Source organism: Oryx dammah, unplaced genomic scaffold (genome assembly GCF_014754425.2).
Source record: "Oryx dammah isolate SB20612 unplaced genomic scaffold, SCBI_Odam_1.1 HiC_scaffold_9, whole genome shotgun sequence".
Taxonomy (NCBI): domain Eukaryota; kingdom Metazoa; phylum Chordata; class Mammalia; order Artiodactyla; family Bovidae; genus Oryx; species Oryx dammah.
This window is the reverse complement of record NW_024070193.1, coordinates 23453845-23473184: the sequence shown is the minus strand read 5'-3', so window position 1 is coordinate 23473184 and position 19340 is coordinate 23453845. Positions and strand designations below refer to the sequence as shown.

Here is a 19340-nt window from a genome sequence, read left to right as displayed (position 1 = left end):
TGTCCAGAGATAGGAAGATTGAGACAGGAATTTCCCACCAGGAATAGTTTTTTAGGACAGGAGAGACAGTGCCTGGCACTCTGGTGAGTGCTTTATATTCAGTTCAGTTCAGTTCAGTTCAGTCGCTCAGTGTCCGACTCTTTGCAACCCACATGTTTATTTTTGTTATGGTGTAAGATTGAGGTCCAGTTTTATTCTTTTGCATGTGGTGCTTTGGATATTATGAACCTTTTAACCATATTAATTCCTCCAGCCTGTGAGCACAGAATCTTTCCATGTATTTCTGCCTTCTTCAGTGTCTTTTATCAATGTCTTGTAGTTTTCAATGTACAGATCTTTCACCTCCTTGGTTAAATTTATTCCTAGGTGTTTTATTCCATTTTAAATGGGATTTGTTTTCCTACAACTGCATTCTTAATCCTTGTGGGGATTCAGCCTTCCAGCTCTGTTCTTCCCTCTCTCTCACCTTCCTGATTGATTACTCCCATTGTTTTCAGTCATCTCTTTTCTTTAGGAGTCTCACCCTGTCTACTCAAAAAAAAAAAAAATTTTTTTTCCCTCATTTTCCTTTTCAGAGGAAACTCTAGGGTTTTTTTTTTTTTTCTCTTTCTTTTTTTTTTACTTCTACCAGACAGTGGTAGAGAGGAATGGCTAGAGCAGTTATATTTCAAATTAATTGTACTTGAGCCACACAAGTTGCTGGGAACCCCAGAGGCTGTAGAATTCTTCAGACTTGGTTCATACCCTGGCCCTGCCACACTTCAGATGCTTGACTTAGAACAAGGATGCCTAATTTTCTGAGCTGTGAGTTTGCCATCTGTAAAATGGTAAAATGGTAACTATGCAAAGTCCCTCTGGGAAAACTATAAATAATCGAGTGGCTTGGGGATTGACAGGGTGCGATACGGAAGGGAGAAATTTCTCCATCTCTGCCTGTGTCACCACTCAACACTCTTTCTGATTCTTGCTTCAGACCTACCGCCGCCTGCTCTGTCCCTCTCTGTCTTCATGTCCTGCCAAACTCAACCCTGTGTGACTGCTCCAAGGAGCAGAGAGTAAGAGTGTTCAGAAATGAATCTAAGCTGACAGCTGACGCTTTAGCCAACTTTTGAAAACGCTGGCGTCAGTTGGGAAAATGCATGCTCCATTGACACTTCTCTCTGACTCCCGCAGACTAGAAATCTTGCCAGATATGCACTGAGGAGATCCTCTTCTCTGATCATCCAAAACGTGCCTAGAAATTTACATCTTTGCATGTGCCATGCAGATCGATCTTTCTAAATCCTTCCTCAAATATTGCTTTCAAGTGCCATGTAAGAACAGAAGACCTATGAAGAAAGCCTGGCCTGTGGCTAAATTTAGAAGTTGGTCAGACAGAAACAATGAGAAAAGCAGACTCTGATAGTTACCCTCATGCCAACATGCTTTCCCATCAGCCTGAACCCAAAGTAAAGAGTTGGAGACTAGTGGACCTGGTTGGTCAGGGGGTTTGGAGGCCCTCACATGACACCAAGTTGGCCAAAGTGAGACTCAGGGCTGCTAGATGGTGGAGGGAGAAGCTCCATCAAAATAGTTTCTCATTAGCAGGGCATGCTGGTGGTCCTTTCCGAACATTCCTTTGGCTGCAAGGCTTCAAGGGAATGCTGTGAGCAATTGGGCAACCACCTTCATAAGCCATGTCAGGAAAAGAGTAGCCTCTCCTCCTATTTACCTGGGGCAGGCCTGGTGTAATTGTTAATTGCCCCTCCTTCCATGGTCTAAAGTGTCCTTGTTAAACAGTCAACTGGGTGGTCACTTGATAGTCCACCCCCTTCATGCTGCCCTCAATCAACCTGCACCTTCATTCTGGTTCTCTCCTCCTCTGCACCCATTCACTCTGCTTCCATTTTACCTGATATGTGCAGACACATGTCTTAACTTCCCTCCCCTCATCAAGTGACACCCTGACCTAATGTCAGTGAGATGTCAGGGCACAGCCTTAGAGCCCAGTGAATCAGATGCTAGACATTTGCTACTCCATCCCATCCCATTACAGGAAGTTCTCTTCTTCTTAGCTGTTCTTGACAGCTAACTCAGAGCTGTTGTTTGCTTTCTACATGTGCATTTTTTCATTTTGCTTCCCCCTTGGACACTATTAAAAACCCACCTGTTTGTTGGCAAGATGTACTTCATGCCAGGCATATAGCAAATGGCACCCTCCTCTTCATGAGAAATAATCCAAGTGTCCACCTTGAGAAGCATGAGTTCCACCTACGCACAATAGCATGATCATTAGGAAGGTTGTATACAGTCACACAGGTTGTACTCTGTACAAACCCAAGGGTGCCATTCCCATAGGCTACAATGTGAGGGGCATCCTCTATGATTATCTGGCACAGTGGCCCTAATACAAATGATAATAAAAGTAATACATCTCATTGTTCATTAAGCTATGGACCAAGCACTCTATTGAGTATTTTTATATGGAGGACCTCATTTAACCTTTTCCATAACTCTCTGGTGTTGTAATTAAATTTTTATCCTCACTTAAAGATGAGGAAGCTGGAGGCTTAGCTAAGTTAATTCATCCAAGTTCATGTAGTTACTAAGTAATAAGGCTGGGATTTGAAGCCCAGAAGCCTGACCTCAGGAATACATGCTCTGAATCGTTATATTCTACCTCCTCCCGTGTTGACATGCACCCAAGGTGAATTCTTTTATTTTATTTTTGGCTTGGCCAGCCTCTTTCTGCATAGTTGGCATCAAAGTATTAGTAGAGTTCTCTAGAGGGTGACTGCCGCACCCTCTTCTTAAAATGAAATTCTTGGTCCAGTTGGTTGATAATCAGACCTTAAGGCATGTGGTTGAGGGGAAGTCTTGATGAAGATGGAACATGTCAGTAGTCCCGTTTGTGTATTGAGAGGCCTGTTGACTATACTGGGGAAGGGGGGGTTAATGTTTATTCATGGTACCACAAGGGTAGAGCCTGGACTTTCAGATATAGCACAAAATAACTGAAGATGAGAAAAATGCTCTCTTCAGAAAACCACAATGTTGTAAACAAGACCACCTGGGACTCTGGGAAATTGACATCAAATCTATGGGCTCCATTTAGCTCATCTGCAAAATGGGTATTATATGTCAGACCTTGCTAAATCAGGGTCTTAGATTAAATGAGGTTAAGTGAGGGATTCAGTGCAGTGCCTAGCATATTTTAGGCCTTCTGCAAATGTTACTTCTCTTTGGTACAGTGAACTCTTGATGGAGAGTTAGATGATGACCAGCGCTTCAGCAAAGGCTGTGTATCACAGTGTTGGGCTTTTAAGATCACCTGCCAACTTTGGGCTAGTTATTTAGCTTTTCACTTCTCAGTTTTACTCACTTTTGAATTATTATGCTCTTGAGGCTGAGTTTTAAAAAATTGGCTTTTTAATTCTTTTGAAAATTACCATCATAAGAAACTTATAGTATTATAATCTATAAATTTATAGATTATCAAAAGCCCTATAACTAAGCTCATGAATTTACTTATAGGGCTTTTGATCAAATATGAATTCTGAGTATGTGGGTTATACATCCCTTAGCTTTAAGGAGTAAATCTCCCAGGACTTAGGAGTGTTCATTTTTTTTACCTTTTCTTACCTTTACCCAGAATACTCTCCTTCCTCCCTAGTACCTCTGTATCACAATAAGGCTGCTTTCCTCCTTTCCTTACTTCAGTGACCCTTGCTCATCCTTCAAGCCTCAGACAAGATGTCATATCTTTTCAGAAGCCCTTGCTGATCATACCTCTCCTCGAATGACTGAGTCAGGTAGCCCTCCTGTCCACTCTCATTGCACCCTGAAAATACTCTGCTTCAACAGTTAGCGCTTTGCATCATTTTTGCCTGTCTTTGCTGTCAATATTGTCAGCTGTTTGAAGTCGTAAAGCTTGTTTACCAGAGTGGCTGCAGCATTAAAGACACTTTATGAATGAGTGACTCCATGAATGAATGCAGTGAGAGAATAATAGGTAGAGGGAAGAAAGGAAGAAAGGAAAGAAGGAAGGGAAGGAAAGAGGAAGGAAGGAAGAGAGGGAGGGAGAGAGAGAGAAAGGAAGGAAGGAAGAAGAAAAGACTTTATAAAATAATACCTGGTACCTGGCTTCAACTCTAAAATCACAGCATTGTAAAATGGCTTTTAGAACAGTCAAACAAGCTCTGTTTTTCCTGTAAGGACAGCTGTTTTACTTTCCTGTCACATTGCCATGGACAAGCTGTGCTCAGATCTGCCTGGCCTTTGTAGAGCTGCCCACCCCATGGCTGTTTGACCCAGTGCAGGGACTTGGACCACGCATATTTGGATTCTAAAAACTTTTATTGATATCAGCTGTAAAATGATTCCCAAGTTCATCTTCTTAGCACAGAAAAATTAGTCATGAGCTGCAGGTCCTTGGCCAGTTGGTTACAAAGATTTTATGAAGTTTACAGTAGGGAGTGATCAGGTTTTGATGTGTGAACAAGGGCCAAATACTAACTCTTTATTACTCATTCTTTCATTCATGTATTCAACAAGTCTTTATAGAGTAGTTGCAAAGTGCCAGGCATTAGGTGTTATGGTTACAGTAGAAAGTGTGGAATTGCTATGGTAGGGATTGATTACCTAGTGAAAGAGACAGACAGAAGACAAGCAAACAGACATGTTCTATGAAATCGCCAATTATGAAAAGTGCTGTGATGGAAAAAAAAACAATACAGACAAGGTGCTGAGATAGAGAATGAAAGGCTAGCCCTACCTTCTCTAGGGTGGTCAGGGGTAAAGTGCCAAGAGGCAGTGATTCTAGGTAGAAGAGAGAAGGAGGACAGAGCCCAGCCTGTCTGTGGACCTGTGATCAGTGAATTTTGATGTTCCTACTGAAGGGACACACTGAAGGCTGATGTAATGGGCAGCTGTGTCTGTTTGTTTGTTTTTAATCAATAAAGAATTTTAAAATTATGTACATTTTTAGACATAATGCTATGACATAGTAGATTATAGTGCAAATATAATTTTTTGTGTGCCTTGGAAAACTAGGAAGCCCATGTGACTCTCTGTATTGTGATATTCTCTTTATTGTGATGATCTGGAACCAAACCCACTATGTCTCTGAGGTGTGTTTGTATTGGTTGAATGAGTGAATGACTTTAAAGTTACAAAATGTATGCACACAGTTATTTCTGCCTTCTACTCTGGCACATATAATATTTTAAGACAAAGATGGCCAAACTCCACTTTTAAAATGAACCTGTTGTAATTGGAAGGTTGCTTTTTCTTTTTTGGATGTAAAGCAATGTTTGGATAAATTGATTTTTACTTTCTGTTCCTTTTAGCCAAAGGCTCTGTTTAGCACAACCAGAACACTGTACTGTCAAGTTCTTCATTTGTTCTTTTGCTTGCTTTCCCACACACTATTCAACAATGATAGCCTGACCCTAGTAAGAACACAACACATTCTTTCATCCATGGAGAAAATCAGCAACCATACAGGCTGAGCAGGTGAATATGAAGAATGATTTTCTTTCCTCCATGGTTAGAGCACCTAAGCAAAAAAAGTAAAACAACTCGATTCCAATCTTTTAGGAAAGACAATTTCTACTCGTTGCATTAAATGATCCTTTTTAGATATCACCCTGTGGTCAGCCAGACTAGCTAAATAAAATAGTGCCTTAAAAGTTTATTTTAGATCTTCCTCACCCTCAAATTTAAAACATTATTTCCCCCCTGTGAGTTTCAACACATTTATAGGCACATGTAGCCCATGGGACAAGGGGCAAACTACTCAAGTTAACCCAGGGCTGTGATAGTTGCTTATTGAATCACAGGTATGCTGAATTTCGGAGAGGGTGGTAGTGTGTCTTATATACTTTGTATAGATTTTTGTACAAGCTATAAAGAAATTGGAGAAAAATCTTCTCAAAATTAAAATAAGCTTAGTTGAGCTTTTCCATCTGTTTTCCAGAATATTCTAGGTCATATTCCATGACAGAGGAAAGAGTCATAAATCTTACATGGGTGGAATGGGTGATATTACTGAAAGCTGATAAAATCCTATAGTATGGGCTGGATTGCTTTCTGATTACCCAGCCCCTATACTTTGGTTAGGATTTAAAACTCCAGGAGAATGCCCATGCTAAGTGATTTTCAGAGCCACTGTTGATGCATTCCAAACCACTGGGCAAGTCACTTATTTACTTACTTTAGTTATTCTAAAAGTTATATTCAAAATAAGGTTTCCCAATGTCCTTTGCCACCATTGGCAAAGTAGTTTTTATGGTAGTTAAGCATTACTCAAGACCAAGGGAGAAACATCTAACAAGCAGAAAAGTAACTCTTGCTTTTCTGCTCTAGACTGTTACTTACTGATACAGCTTAAAGTCCTATGGATTAGTGAAAATAAAAGAGGACACTGGAAGGTTTAGTCCAGGTTGACTGCTCAGTAATCATGTTCTTCTCTGCACTACCTAAGTCCTGATTTCTCAGGAATTACCTTTTCTGTGGGGAGTTAAGTATGTCTTCTGCACAGATCTACACATCACAGATTAGCCAGTTTTGTTTTGTGACATTCAATGGCTCATTTAGCTTTTTTTAAAATGAAGCAACAGAAACATTATTACTTCAAACTGGTTCTCAGTATCCTTCGGGAGAAGAGAAATCCCAAGAACTGCTGAGTCAGAGCTGGGCTAGGCATCAGGCACAGCTAGTCTCCTGCACTGGTAGGAAAGGATTTGCTCCTCTATGCCCATCTCACACTGTTTGCTATTCAGATTTGTGCCCCAGAAAAATTATGAATGATTCCATACCCTAGATGTTGAGTTTGAAGCAACAGAAATTTTAAATTAAATTTGCAAATGTTTGGTAAGGAGCTATCAAGACACAGCCACATACATACCCCCTCTACTTTTTGAAAGAAGAAAGCAGCTCACAAAAGACATGAATATACCAGGTGACCCATCATTTCTAACTCCTAAGGATACACCCAAAGGAACTGAAGTCAGGTGTTCAAATTTGCATACAAATGTTAATAGCAGCACTCTTCATAACAGCCAAAAGACTGAGACAACCCAAATGTCCATTAACATTTGAATAAACAAAATGTGGTATACCCATACAATGGACTATTCAGCCATAAACAGGAATGAAATACTGATCCATGCTCAACATGGCAAGATCTTGAAAGCATTCTGCTAAATGAAAGAAGCCAGACAACAACAGGCCACATATTGGATGATTCCATTTCTATGAAATACCCAGAACAGGCAAATCCATGAAGACAGAAAGTAGCTTGGTAGTTGCAACAATCTGAGAGAAAGAGTGAATGAGGAGTGATTGCTTAATGGGTATAGGGTTCCCTTTTGGGGTGATGTGATTTCACAACATGGCCAGTGATTACATGCCACTGAATTGTACACTTTCAAATGGTTAAAATGGTAAATGGATTATGTTTATTTTCCTAACCAAAAAAAAAAAAAAAGAGAGAAAGAAGGAAGGAAGGGAGAAAGGAAGGAAGAAATGAGGAAAGAAAGAAAAAGAAAAAAAAAAGGCAAGGGGTATATGAGGTAAGACATCTCTGGGTCAAGCTGAATTCCACACTCAAATGCTTTGGGATAAGGCAGGTCATAAAAGCAAAGGAGACTCGTCAGAGACAAAAGAGAAATGGGATCTGTGACTCTCTCTAGTCTAAAAGGAGAAAGTTTAAAATATATTATGTGAACAACAATGACAGTTCACAGTAGTCGGATAAGGCCCCAAGACAACAGAGTTTATAATCCTTGGTTAAAGGAATCCTAAGCTGTCCTTGACACAGGTTAGTTACAGTACCTTTCCTATGTAATCTAGAGTCTTGAAATGTTGAGTGACACCAATGCTTTAGATAGGACAGGCTTTGGAAGACCTTTAACAGCACAGATAACTAAGGTAAAACTTCTACAGTGGGGTTTGCTCTTGGTCAAAGTAAAATGAGATAAATAATTTGTGGTCAGCACAAAGATCATTCTAGATTGAAACATACCACTTGTTCTATGTTCTCCACATGGTTTATGGGAATAAAAAACATCTGTCCTGTTTACCTCACAAAGAGATGGATAGCCTGGGATCTTTAGGCAGCTAAATCCTAGTTTATTCATCTGAAAAATGGAAATTATAGTAGTGGCTCAATCTTGATCCCTAGTTGTCTACTTCTCTAATGTCCATCTTTGCTACTAGAATACAGCTCATCTCTGTGCTCTTTGTTTCCATTACCATTCATCCAGACCCATCATAGGGTCAGACACTTCTTAGGAAGTTGGTGGATACTGGCCAAATGATCCAGGGATGACACCAGTTCAGTCTGGAGAAGAAAAGGCTGTAGGTGCCACAGAAAAGCTATCTCAGGTGCCTGAGGGTGGTTATTTGTAGGAAACAAAACTTGTCCTTTATGCTCCCTTGGAATTAACCACTAGGACAAGAGGTTGGAGTCGGCGAAGAGATAGGCTTAGTTCTGTGTTATGAAATGGACCACCTGAACAGGGAATAACTTCCCTGACTCTAGAGGAATTTCAACATCAACATCTAGAGGCCGTATGTTTTAAAGAGATTTAGTGTTTGAGTGAGTGAAGTAAGGTTCTTTCCAAATCCAATTTTCATTCATTCACACTTTCATTGCTTCATCCTGACAGTCACTTATTGAATGCTGATCACTATGGCAGAAACAGTATTGATGTTACCAAGTCCAAGCTCATGCTGCTTGCCACATGACATATCCGTAAATCGAGGGATGAGGTACTGGGGCAAGGAATAGCAATTTTCTGACGTGGACTAGCGTCACAAAGAACCATCTTAACCAGAGCTAGACTTATTGGTTGTTGCAGACTTCTTGATACCAGAATTCTTTGTTCTCAGAGCTGTCCAAGTAGGTCTGGTCACAACATTCCCATAAACCTCCAATAGGACCATTGTTATTTTCTTTTAGGCAGCTTTTTATCCTTATATGAATGAATACTTTAAAGGTCAGAGCCTTGACAATGGGCTGTAACATACATTACAGGCAACATTCTTTTATAAAAGGTGCGGAGGCAGCATGGCTAAGTACAGGCAACAGAGCACAAGAGTTAGAGCCAAAGGATTTAGATCCAATATGGAGTCACATGTGTTCTTCTCAGTTACGTTGTTAAGTTACGAGGGTAAAATAATGAGTTCTCTGATAACACACTCAACGATCTCCCAATCTTAAAGAGTATATAGAAAGGAAAATAAATTATCACAATAACAAGACATGAGAAATCATTTGTTATTCTTCCACATCACCACCTGTTTTGTCTGTCCATAACAGTGCACCAAGACTTGTGGTGAAGGCTCCAGGTACCGGAAGGTGGTATGTGTGGATGAGGACAGAGGTGGTGAGGTTCACGGCGTGCACTGTGGCATGAGCACAAGGCCTGTGGACCGCGAGAGCTGTAGTCTGCAGCCCTGCGAGTATGTCTGGATCACAGGAGAATGGTCAGAGGTATGGTCTTGGGGGTTCTGGGACCGCCTTCAGGCAGCGATGGCCTAGGGGTGGCAGACTGATGAGGGCAAGAATGGGGGAGATGCACACCTACCTGCTGGTTCTTTCCCTGAGAACTAGAAGCCCTCAGACAAGTCCCTCAGCCTTCCTGGGCTGGAGTCCTACATATGCAAACCGGGGGAGGTGCATGAGACGGTGTCCAAGCTCCCCGCACGTCTAAAATCGTGTGATTCACCCCAATGTCCTGTTATTATCATTACAAAGGAATTCTTAGAGCATGGCTATAGGTGCCTGCAGAAGGTTAAGTGTAAGAAAATATCTTAAGGGACTTTCCTGGCAGTCCAGTGGTTAAGACTCTGTACAATGCAACAGGTATGAGTTTGATCCTTCGTCGGGAAACTAAGATCCCCTATGCTGCAGGGCACAGCCAAAAAAACGAAAATATCTTAGCATGAGGGAGGCAATAAGAAATGGTGGGGACTGTGACAAACTAGCACATGGTGTGTGAAAGGAACAGGTTCTCTTCCCCTCCAGTGAAGGCCATGCAGAAATGTGGGTCCTGTGTTAGCAGAGGTGATCTTTCAGAGTCAATTGTAGGATGTTCCCCACTTTATTCCTCTCTCCGATGCCCAACCCCCAGAGATGAGAGCTTCTTACACATCAGAACTCTAGTGTGTAAAGGATAAAGGAAGCCAGAGGCACTCAACATTTTCAGGATGCTCTTAACAGCTACTGAAGGGTGTGTGTTCTTTTCATAACTGTGGAGGCCTCTGGATAGAACTTGACCGTTTTTGGAGCTCCCTTCCATTGCTATAAAAGACTACCTCCCAGCGCATCCCCCACATAAATGGGGATTTCTCTTGCTCCTGTCTGGTAGGGGAAAAGGGTCTTAGCAGCTGCCATCTCAGACGTTCAGCCTTTAAAGTAATGCAGACTGAGGTCAAGGCGTGCATTTTAGATACTCTAAAATACCCACAGCTTGGACAGACACCATTTGTAAGCCATCTACCCACGCATGACATACCTCAGACGAGCCCTGCACTCTGCTGGCCTGGTATCAGCTGCATCTTTGGGCATTTGAACAGCAGCAGCCAAAGAAGGAAGAAGTGGATGCAGAGTGTTTCCAAGTCTCGAGCCAGCTGGAAGGGAAGGCCCAAGGATGTTCTGCGTGCCTGTGGCTGGGCTGGCTCCCTCCTCTCTCTGAGACCCCATCAAGGGGAGCCTTCCCCCTGGAAATGCTACAGGAGCGGCCAGCCATGTGGCTTAATGTGAAAACTCAGGAGACAGCAGGAAAAAGAGACACTGGTTTTAATAGGAAGTGAGAACTGATGGAAGCTATGGTTGTTGTCGTTGTTTAGTGGCTAAGTCGTGTCTGACTCTTTGCAATCCCATGGACTGTAGCCTGCAAGACTCCTCTGTCCACCGGATTTTCCAGGCAGAGAATACTGGAATGGGTTGCCATTCTCTACTCCATAGGATTTTCCCTGACCAGGGATCAAACCTGCATCTCCTGCACTGGCAGGCAGATTCTTCACGACTGAGCTTTTATCCTCACCCCAAGAAAAGCAAGGCACACCACATGCTGCATACAATTTCCAAGGGTTCATCTGGCCCCTTCTTTGACCTTGAGAATCCTGAAACTCTAATTTTGTGTAACATTTTTACAGCAAGTGGCCAGGTATTGGATGACTTTTCCCAAAAGTATCATCAAAACTAAATTTGTTGGTTAATTTCCGTTCTCTTTTTAAAACAGTATATTGCATAAAGTATGTAGCTGAGGAAGTTGAACACAATCTAGAAATCTTACCAATAACCAATTAGATGTCTTGTCATGGAAGGAAGCTGGAACACCTGGGGAAAAGTTCTTTTTTCTCCTTTTCTGGATTATCTGGGTATTTTTAAGCGCCATATAATTATGGCAAAGGACCTAAATGACTGCATGATTTAGAGAGAGAGTGAAAGAGAAGCAGAAAAGTAATGTTTAAGTCAAGATACTGGATTGGCCAAAAAAGTTTGTTTGGGCTTTCTGCTAGTACAAAACCTGAAGGAACTTTTTGGCCAACCCAATACATAGCCAGGGAGACAGGAGGGACTGAGCAGAGGGCAGATGGGCCAGTAGACCATCAAGTAGGGAAGGATATTGTCCCACAGTCCTCTTTGGGCAAAGAGCCTGGATTTTACACAGAGGGCGTCTCCAGCTCTCTCTGCATGTCACCGGGTCACTTCTCAGACGCAGTCCTGGTAGGTTCAGAAAAGTGCCTCCCCCACCTGCTTCTCCCCTTGAAAATCCAGAGCAGGGGCTTGAGGTGCCCCCAACGGGGGACTGTTTGGGGGCGAATATGCAGTAGCAGTATGGATCCTGGAAGGCTCCTGTAGGGCTTGCATGTCCCCTGAGTGCTGTGGGCTGCTGCTTGTAGTGCATAAGAAGCTAATAAAGAGAGCTCTCTGCCCCGTTGTCGTGGGGTCAGCGTTCGATGTGGAGGTCAGGGGCCTTTTGTGGCTGCCCCCAGGCCCTGCTCCAACCTCTGCTCTCTACCCGCCTCTTCCCAGTGCTCAGTGACCTGTGGAAAGGGCTACAAACAAAGGCTGGTCTCCTGTAGCGAGATTTACACCGGGAAGGAGAATTACGAGTACAGCTACCAAACCACCATCAACTGCCCAGGCATGCAGCCGCCCAGTGTCCAGCCCTGCTTCCTGCGAGAGTGCCCTGTGTCGGCCACCTGGAGAGTGGGCAACTGGGGGAGTGTAAGTAGCCAACTGGGTGGTCACGATGGCAAGCTGCTGGATCTCAGGTCCCGACTCAAACATACCTTACCTGAGCTGTCCTAAGTGACTGCCTCCCAGGAGAGCCCTGGGAGAGAAACAGGAGTTAGCATCGTGAAATGGGCTGATAGGGAAAGAAGGCTTCTCCGATTGTTGGGTCTGGTGCTTAGAGCAGGGGCTGGGGGGTGGGGGTGGCTAGCCCTGAAGCCAGACAGCCTCCAGCTGATTCTTGGTTCTGCTGCTTCCCAGTCGAACAGCCTTGGTGGTGGTTGTTCAGTCACTCAGTTGTGTCTGACTCTTTGCAACCCCGTGGACGGCAGCCTGCCAGGCTTCCCTGACCTTCACCATCTCTCAGAGCTTGCTCAAATTCAGTCCATTGAGTCAGTGGTGCAATCCAACTATCTTGTCGTCTGTCATCCCCTTCTCTTCCTGCCTTTGATCTTTCCCAGCATCAAGGTCTTTTTCAATGAGTTGGTTCTTTGCATCAGGTGGCCAAAGTATTGGAGCTTCAGCTTCAGCATCAGTCCTTCCAATGAATATTCAGGACTGATTTCTTTAAGATTGACTTATTTGATCTTTGAACAAGGTGCCAAATGTTCGTGTCTGTTTCCTCCCCTGCAGAATGGGTTATGAAGATGAAATGAATATTCATGCATAAAAACCACTTGGGTTATAATGACACCTTTTTAAATTCCACATGTTTGACCACAATTTAAAATTAAAAAGCACCCAGAAGTCTTGTCTTTCCCCTAATAAAGGTTATAGAAGTGTTCACTGTTGTAGCTTCTGTTGCTAAGAAGCCTGTTTGTCCTTCTGGATCAGGAATTCTTGGTTGCGTTAGGATTACAACAGGTAAGAATATTTGAAATTGAAACTGCCGTAGAAAATTGCCCCAGCCTCCTGGCTGCTGACTATGAGACTTTCACTGATGCGAAGTGATGATCAGGCAGAAGTTTGGGACCAGTTGAAAGTGGTTAAGGTTTCAATCATGGATCCACCATGACCTTAAACAAATTTCCTCGCATTTGAGCCCCAATTTTCCCTCTGTAAAAATAGAATAACACTAGTACTATCTCATAGGGTGATTGCAAGGCTTAGATGAGAAAATTATTAATTTCTCATATGCTTGAATAGCTATGTAGGTACGTAAGTACAGATGTACAGGCATGCATGTATAAAACTCAGCACAAAGACTGGCCCACACGAAGTGCTATCCAAGTATCAGGTATTTGTTTTCAGCAGCACGGGGGTTCTGAACAAGCCTCTAAGCTCTGAGCTCCATGCCTCGGGAAGCCCAGTCCCCCAGGTTCCGCAGACCCATCACTGACCCTGCTCTGCTTACAGTGCTCCGTGTCGTGTGGCGTGGGAGTGATGCATAGGTCTGTGCAGTGTCTCACCAATGACGACCAGCCCAGCCACTTATGCCCTGCTGACCTGAAGCCGGAAGAAAGAAAAACCTGCCACAATATCTATAACTGTAAGTCAGCCAACCAAAGCCACCTTTCTGGAGCTTGAAGAGCAGGTCTCCTTGTTGATGCACTTGCCTGCCCTTTTCTGGAATAGAGAGTTTATTTTTGAGACATTGGCCCCCACGCTCACCAACGTGCACGTAAATAATGTAACTGGTCCCATTGGCGGCCACAGCAGACTCACAGCTCATGCTCATGGATTTGTGTATTCTAGGCGAGTTGCCCCAGAACTGCAAGGAAGTGAAAAGGCTGAAAGGTGCTGGCGAAGATGGGGAATACTTCCTGGTCGTCACAGGAAAGCTCCTGAAGGTACTCGTCCAAGCTCAGCCATTATTTCTATGCTGCTTTCAGAGCCAGCAGCCCTGGCTGTCGTGGGCCCATTTCCGAGCCTGCCCTGACAGGTTTTGTCTGGTCTGTCTTTCAGGTCTTCTGTGCAGGGATGCACTCTGACCACCCCAAGGAGTACATGACCCTGGTCCACGGCGACTCTGAGAATTTCTCTGAGGTTTACGGGCACAGGTAGGAGAGCTCCAAGCTCAGAAGAGCCCAGACCACCTGGAGATCCCTAGAAATGCCTCCCCATCCTCACCAGAACGTTCTCTCTGTCATACAGGTTGCACAACCCCACCGAATGCCCCTACAATGGGAGCCGACGTGATGACTGTCAGTGTCGGAAGGACTACACGGCAGCCGGGTTCTCCACCTTCCAGAAGGTCAGAATAGATCTGACCGCCATGCAGATCATCAGTAAGTCCCATAGAACATTCTGGGGCATGTGTCCATGGGTCTTTCCATTCAGGCCATGACACGTCCTGCTCAGGGGCTGGGCTGAGACCCAGAGGGTACGGACATGAACTTACGATCCAGGGATGACAACCCTGGTCTATGCTGCCTGAAGGTGGGGTTTGCTCCACCTTTGATCACTGTGGTCCCCCCAGTGCCTGAAAAGGGCTGAGCAGTGGGCAGTGCGCCATCAGATTTGTGACAAATGAACAGAGGAGACAGAGGCACATTAAAGGGGTGCCATCATAGTGGAGAAGTCAGGGCAGCGTCTCCCAAAACATGACATCATAGTTGAGACCTTAAGGCCAAGTGGGAGTGAGCCAAGTATTGAGTTAGGCAGAGCAAGCATGGGAGCAGAAATTCTGAAGGAAGAAGTTTTAAGGGAGCAGATGCAGACTCTGAAGCTATGAAATTCATGTAGCAACATTCACCCCACCCTGGGCTCCCACCAGCAGTGTATACACACGGGCACATGCGCACACACACACACACATACACACACACGAGCATAAAACTAATTTGCTCTGATGGCCGATTTACGGAAGAAAAATGGAGGACAGAATTACCTATTTTTTAAACTAGCCTGCCTGTGGGCTGATTTCATACTCTGGCCGACACTGCGTTTTTGTTGGGGACATTAATCACAGGAGTGGTAAAAGACAGCTCAAATATCCCAACCCATTCCCTCGAATGGACGGAAAACAGAAATAATGAATAATTAAGTTTTCTTCATTAACATTGTTCCTGTAAGCTTGCCTTGCTTTCCTTGGAGGTAGATTACACTTGATTTGTACCAAGATATTTTTAATTGCCTTCAGCCAGACTGATGAGGGCTAAGGGCAGAGTCTGCAGTTTCCCACTTAAATACTGCCCCAGCTGAGACCCAGAGCTTCCTGGTGCTGAAGCTGGAAAAGGCAGGATGGGGGACTCAGATTTCCCTCCCACAAAACTGCAGAAAAGATTGAGGCCTTCTGTTGCTATTCCCAAAAGGCAAAGCAGAAAGGTTTAAAAAGCTGCCTCCGGTCTCCAGTCCCCATCAGATTTTGCAGGATTCTCAGTCTGTCTTCTCCCAAGCCGCCTTCCCCATTCTCCCAGCTGTTCTCAGGACGTACATGAGGGTTAAAAACACAAGCATTGTTTTTATTGGCTTTTTAAAAAACTACAAGTTAGCCCCAAACTTGAGAAACTGCCATTAATATTTTCAAGATGTGGGTTCTAATTGCTCCACATTTTGGCAACTAGACTGCCTGGGCCACCGGAGGACAGCTGAGCCTCGGGGAGGAACTGCTAAGTAGCTGGAAATGCTTGGCTGGCTGATTTCCCCAGTCCGGCAACCTCCGAGGCGGTCGCCGCCGTCTACAGGAGGTTCACAATCATCCAATTACACTGCATTTAAGCGAGGTGATTCACACGTTTATTTATATAGGAATTGAGTCCAGAGTCATCTGAAACCCCTTTTATTGGCTTCCATACTTTGAGGAGACAGACAGTGCTGGTAAAACCCAGGGAAGGAAGCTCTCGGAACCACAAATATAGTGACTGGGGGAGTGGGTGGCAAAGCAAATGTACATCTGGATCCATTTGCTCACTAATCATATTTTGGATTTTTTTTTTAATTTCCCATACCCTCTTGTGACTTCTCTAACTCTTCTTCTTCCCTTCTGTCTCCTTGTTAATATCCTGTCCAAACTCTTTCTCCTACTCTTCACCTTTCCGCTCCCTTCAACCCTTTCTCCAAAACCCCACAGCCACTGACTTACAATTTGCCAGGACCAATGAAGGACATCCCGTCCCCTTTGCCACTGCTGGGGACTGCTACAGTGCCGCCAGGTGCCCACAGGTACGTGCCAGGGACACCAACCAACCGGCCCCAGGGATCCACACCCTACCCTGGCCACCCCACCCCAACCCTGGGCTGCATCTGTTTCTGCAAATGTAATCAGAATGGCAGCTCTAGCTCTGCAAGGCAGTTTGGCCACCTGTATCCAGGCCTCACAGATGCTCCCAGCCTCTCAGCTCCTAGGGGTGCTTCCTAAGGAAATGGTCACGACCATGAGCCAGACTTCTGCAATTCAGCAAAATGCATCAGTGATCATGGTAAAAACTTAGAAACAAATCAGATATCAGATGGCAAGCTTTGGTTAAACAAACGATGATGTTGGTAAATGTTTAATGATTGGCTCTCCAAGGGATGGAGGCAGGGGGAAGCAGTGATTTGTAGCATTTGCCCGTTTCAGGGGTGTCAGTTTTCTCCCTGACTGGTTTCAAGTCGTCAGTATCCTATCACAAATAGGAGAGTTAGGGAGAGATGCACACGGTTATCTCTCAAAAGGGAGTACAAGCAGGTGCCAACACTCTGCTGTCAGATGTTAAAAATTCTGAATATTGCATGACACAGAAAAACTGTCAGTCCAGTTTCCGCTGTATAAGTGTGCAGTGTCTGGACCAAGAAGTGCAAAGCTCTCTCCTGAATTCTGTCTCCAGCAGAGCTGCTCAGTGGCAGTCTTACCCATTCGACAGTTGCACAGGTTTTTGCCTCCTTAGAGGTGTGGCTTGTTCATTTGACTTGCCTTTTGAAACAGGCTGTTATAATCATCCTTGGCTCACTTTGCCAAGTAGGCATCAGTTTTTGCCAGAGGCTTCTGCAAGGAGAGGGCAGGACACACGTAATGAATTAGGTGATTCTGGACAGAAGAACCTGGCCCTGGTTTTTTCGCTGGCTTACATGAGGTTTTTAATAAAGCTGTTCTCAAACTCCATGTTGGAAATCTTCGTGAGCCTTCATAGGTTCTAGGAACTGGGACTGGGAGATGTTCAGAGTGCCAGCCACTGCCTCCCCAGGATGCATTTACACACAACCAGAGACCATCCAAAGACAAACACATCTGAATTTTCTTTTAACGACGTGTTTTCTCAGCCCCAAGTTTTAGAAAGTATTGCTAAACATTTTAGAGAAGTGAAAAGGAAGCTCTCAGGGGAGAAAGAAAATAAACAAAGGACAGAATGTTAAAAGGGGCCTTTTCTCCATTACCCAGGAATTGAAAACTTTTGAAGTGCGGTTTCTTTAGAGCACTTGATGACTTCAAACACCCCATTCGTATGGGTTGCATTTAACAGCTTATAGATTGGCCGTCCCTGCCCTTTTCAAATGCCTCAGGATTTTCTTGTTTCGATATGTGCATCTTTGGGGAAACTTAAGTAAATGAGAGGTAATTTGCATTCAATTATTTTAATAACTCAGAGACAAAGGAACTGATTGATTTGCTAAATCCCGACACTAATGCAGTTGTTAAGTGAGAAAAGCAAAGCCTGTGAGAGGCTAACTTGTATTTTTTCCAGTCCGTTCTTCAAATCGTATCAGATACTTTCAGAATTCAATTCCTTAGAAGTTTATTGAGCACCAACTATGCTGATGAAAGGTGGGAGTTTTTCAAATCACTTTTCCGGGGAAATGCCTGTGGAAAGCAGAACTATGCAAACTACTCTGGAATCCTGCTTGTCCTCTGATCTGTGACTGCAGAGATATCAAAGCAGAGCGATGCTGTATTTGACACTCAGCTTCTTTTTCCTCCTCATCCACGGCTGTTGCTTTAAGGATCTATGTGTCATTAAGGGTTGGTCCCCCAAGAGCCCTCGACTCAAGATGCAGCCAGAGTGTATGTTGTTATCCTGATCACAGTGCATGTGGCGTTATTATTACTGATGCTGGTGTTCTGAGTGTCTGCTGAGCGTTCACTACACTTGAGATACTGTGCTTAGCATTTCTAAATCAGTGTAGCATTTAATCATCCACAGCATCCTGTGAGAATGCTCCCTTTTTCCAGAGGAGGCAGCTGAGAGGTGTGGAGAGGTCAGGTAACTTATCCAAACCCACGCTGGTGCTTGGTAGAGGCCAGATTTGATGCCAGTGCATCTGAGTCCGAATCCATGACAGCAGACGTGTCTGGCTGATCCTGTTTTCAGACAAGACTTGTACAGCATGCACCCTTGTCCAGCAGAGGACAAAACCTCCCTTTGTCAAAGCTACATCTTTTGCTGACCTTTCTGGAATATCTAGTGTATGCATGCCTTAATCACCTTTACTCTTAAATCAGCAACAGGAGATAGTAGCTAAAACTCTCATGCCCTTTAGACCCTGAAGATAAGGCCTGTGGGGACAGAGATATCGTGAACTGGAGCTGCAAAGTACAGTAGGTCTACACTCCACTGATGACAGGCAACTTTCGAAGTGCTAATTATCAACTAGGATGCTGGCTAAAAATGCAAATCCTTGACCCTGAAAGGGCCAGAGAGAGAATAAGAACAAAAACTTGTTTATCACCTGCTCTGAAAGGGCAGATCTAGCCAGCATGTAATCCGCTCAGCTACGTGCTCAGACACTGAACCCGGGGATCAGCCTGACACATCCTGGGGCTAGAAGCCTGCTCCTTCTAAGGACTTTGACGTCAAAGCATATCACGTCTGTCTTCTGAGATGTAGGCTTGTCAGGCGGTCTTCATGGGAAACAGGATAAGGAAGGAAAGAAGAGGGTGTCCTTGCCAATAGTGAGGTCTGGGCGTTGTGATCAGTGTGGATGCCCTCTGCAGGGGAGGGAGGTTAGGAAAGTAAGAATCGGCCAGGTGGGCTAATGCAGCATCCAGAAGCCAATGTCTAAGGAGGCTAGGCAAGGAGGGTTTTGAGCATCCAGTGTGACCACAATCACAGATACCTGGGTATTGAAGTCACTCAACATGACAGCCACTAACACCTGTGTAGTACTGTCATAAAACAAGTTCCAAAAATATTTTAAAGCATCACCTACTCTCTGCCAGGTAATGGGTTAGGTGTGTCATACCTTTTGTATTCTG

The 19340-nt window shown here is 44.2% G+C and overlaps 1 protein-coding gene across 3 annotated transcripts in view; it reads left to right on the top strand.

Moving 5' to 3' along the window:
* ADAMTS9 (ADAM metallopeptidase with thrombospondin type 1 motif 9) overlaps positions 1 to 19340 on the top strand; it is a 163438-nt gene that overhangs the window by 127980 nt on the left and 16118 nt on the right. For all 3 annotated transcript variants that reach the window (XM_040246586.1, XM_040246587.1, XM_040246585.1), the window contains 7 exons: positions 9305 to 9478; positions 12029 to 12223; positions 13586 to 13718; positions 13925 to 14019; positions 14135 to 14229; positions 14324 to 14457; positions 16242 to 16333. In XM_040246586.1, coding sequence (XP_040102520.1) covers positions 9305 to 9478; positions 12029 to 12223; positions 13586 to 13718; positions 13925 to 14019; positions 14135 to 14229; positions 14324 to 14457; positions 16242 to 16333 — 918 coding nt within the window. The remainder of the gene's footprint in view (positions 1 to 9304; positions 9479 to 12028; positions 12224 to 13585; positions 13719 to 13924; positions 14020 to 14134; positions 14230 to 14323; positions 14458 to 16241; positions 16334 to 19340) is intronic.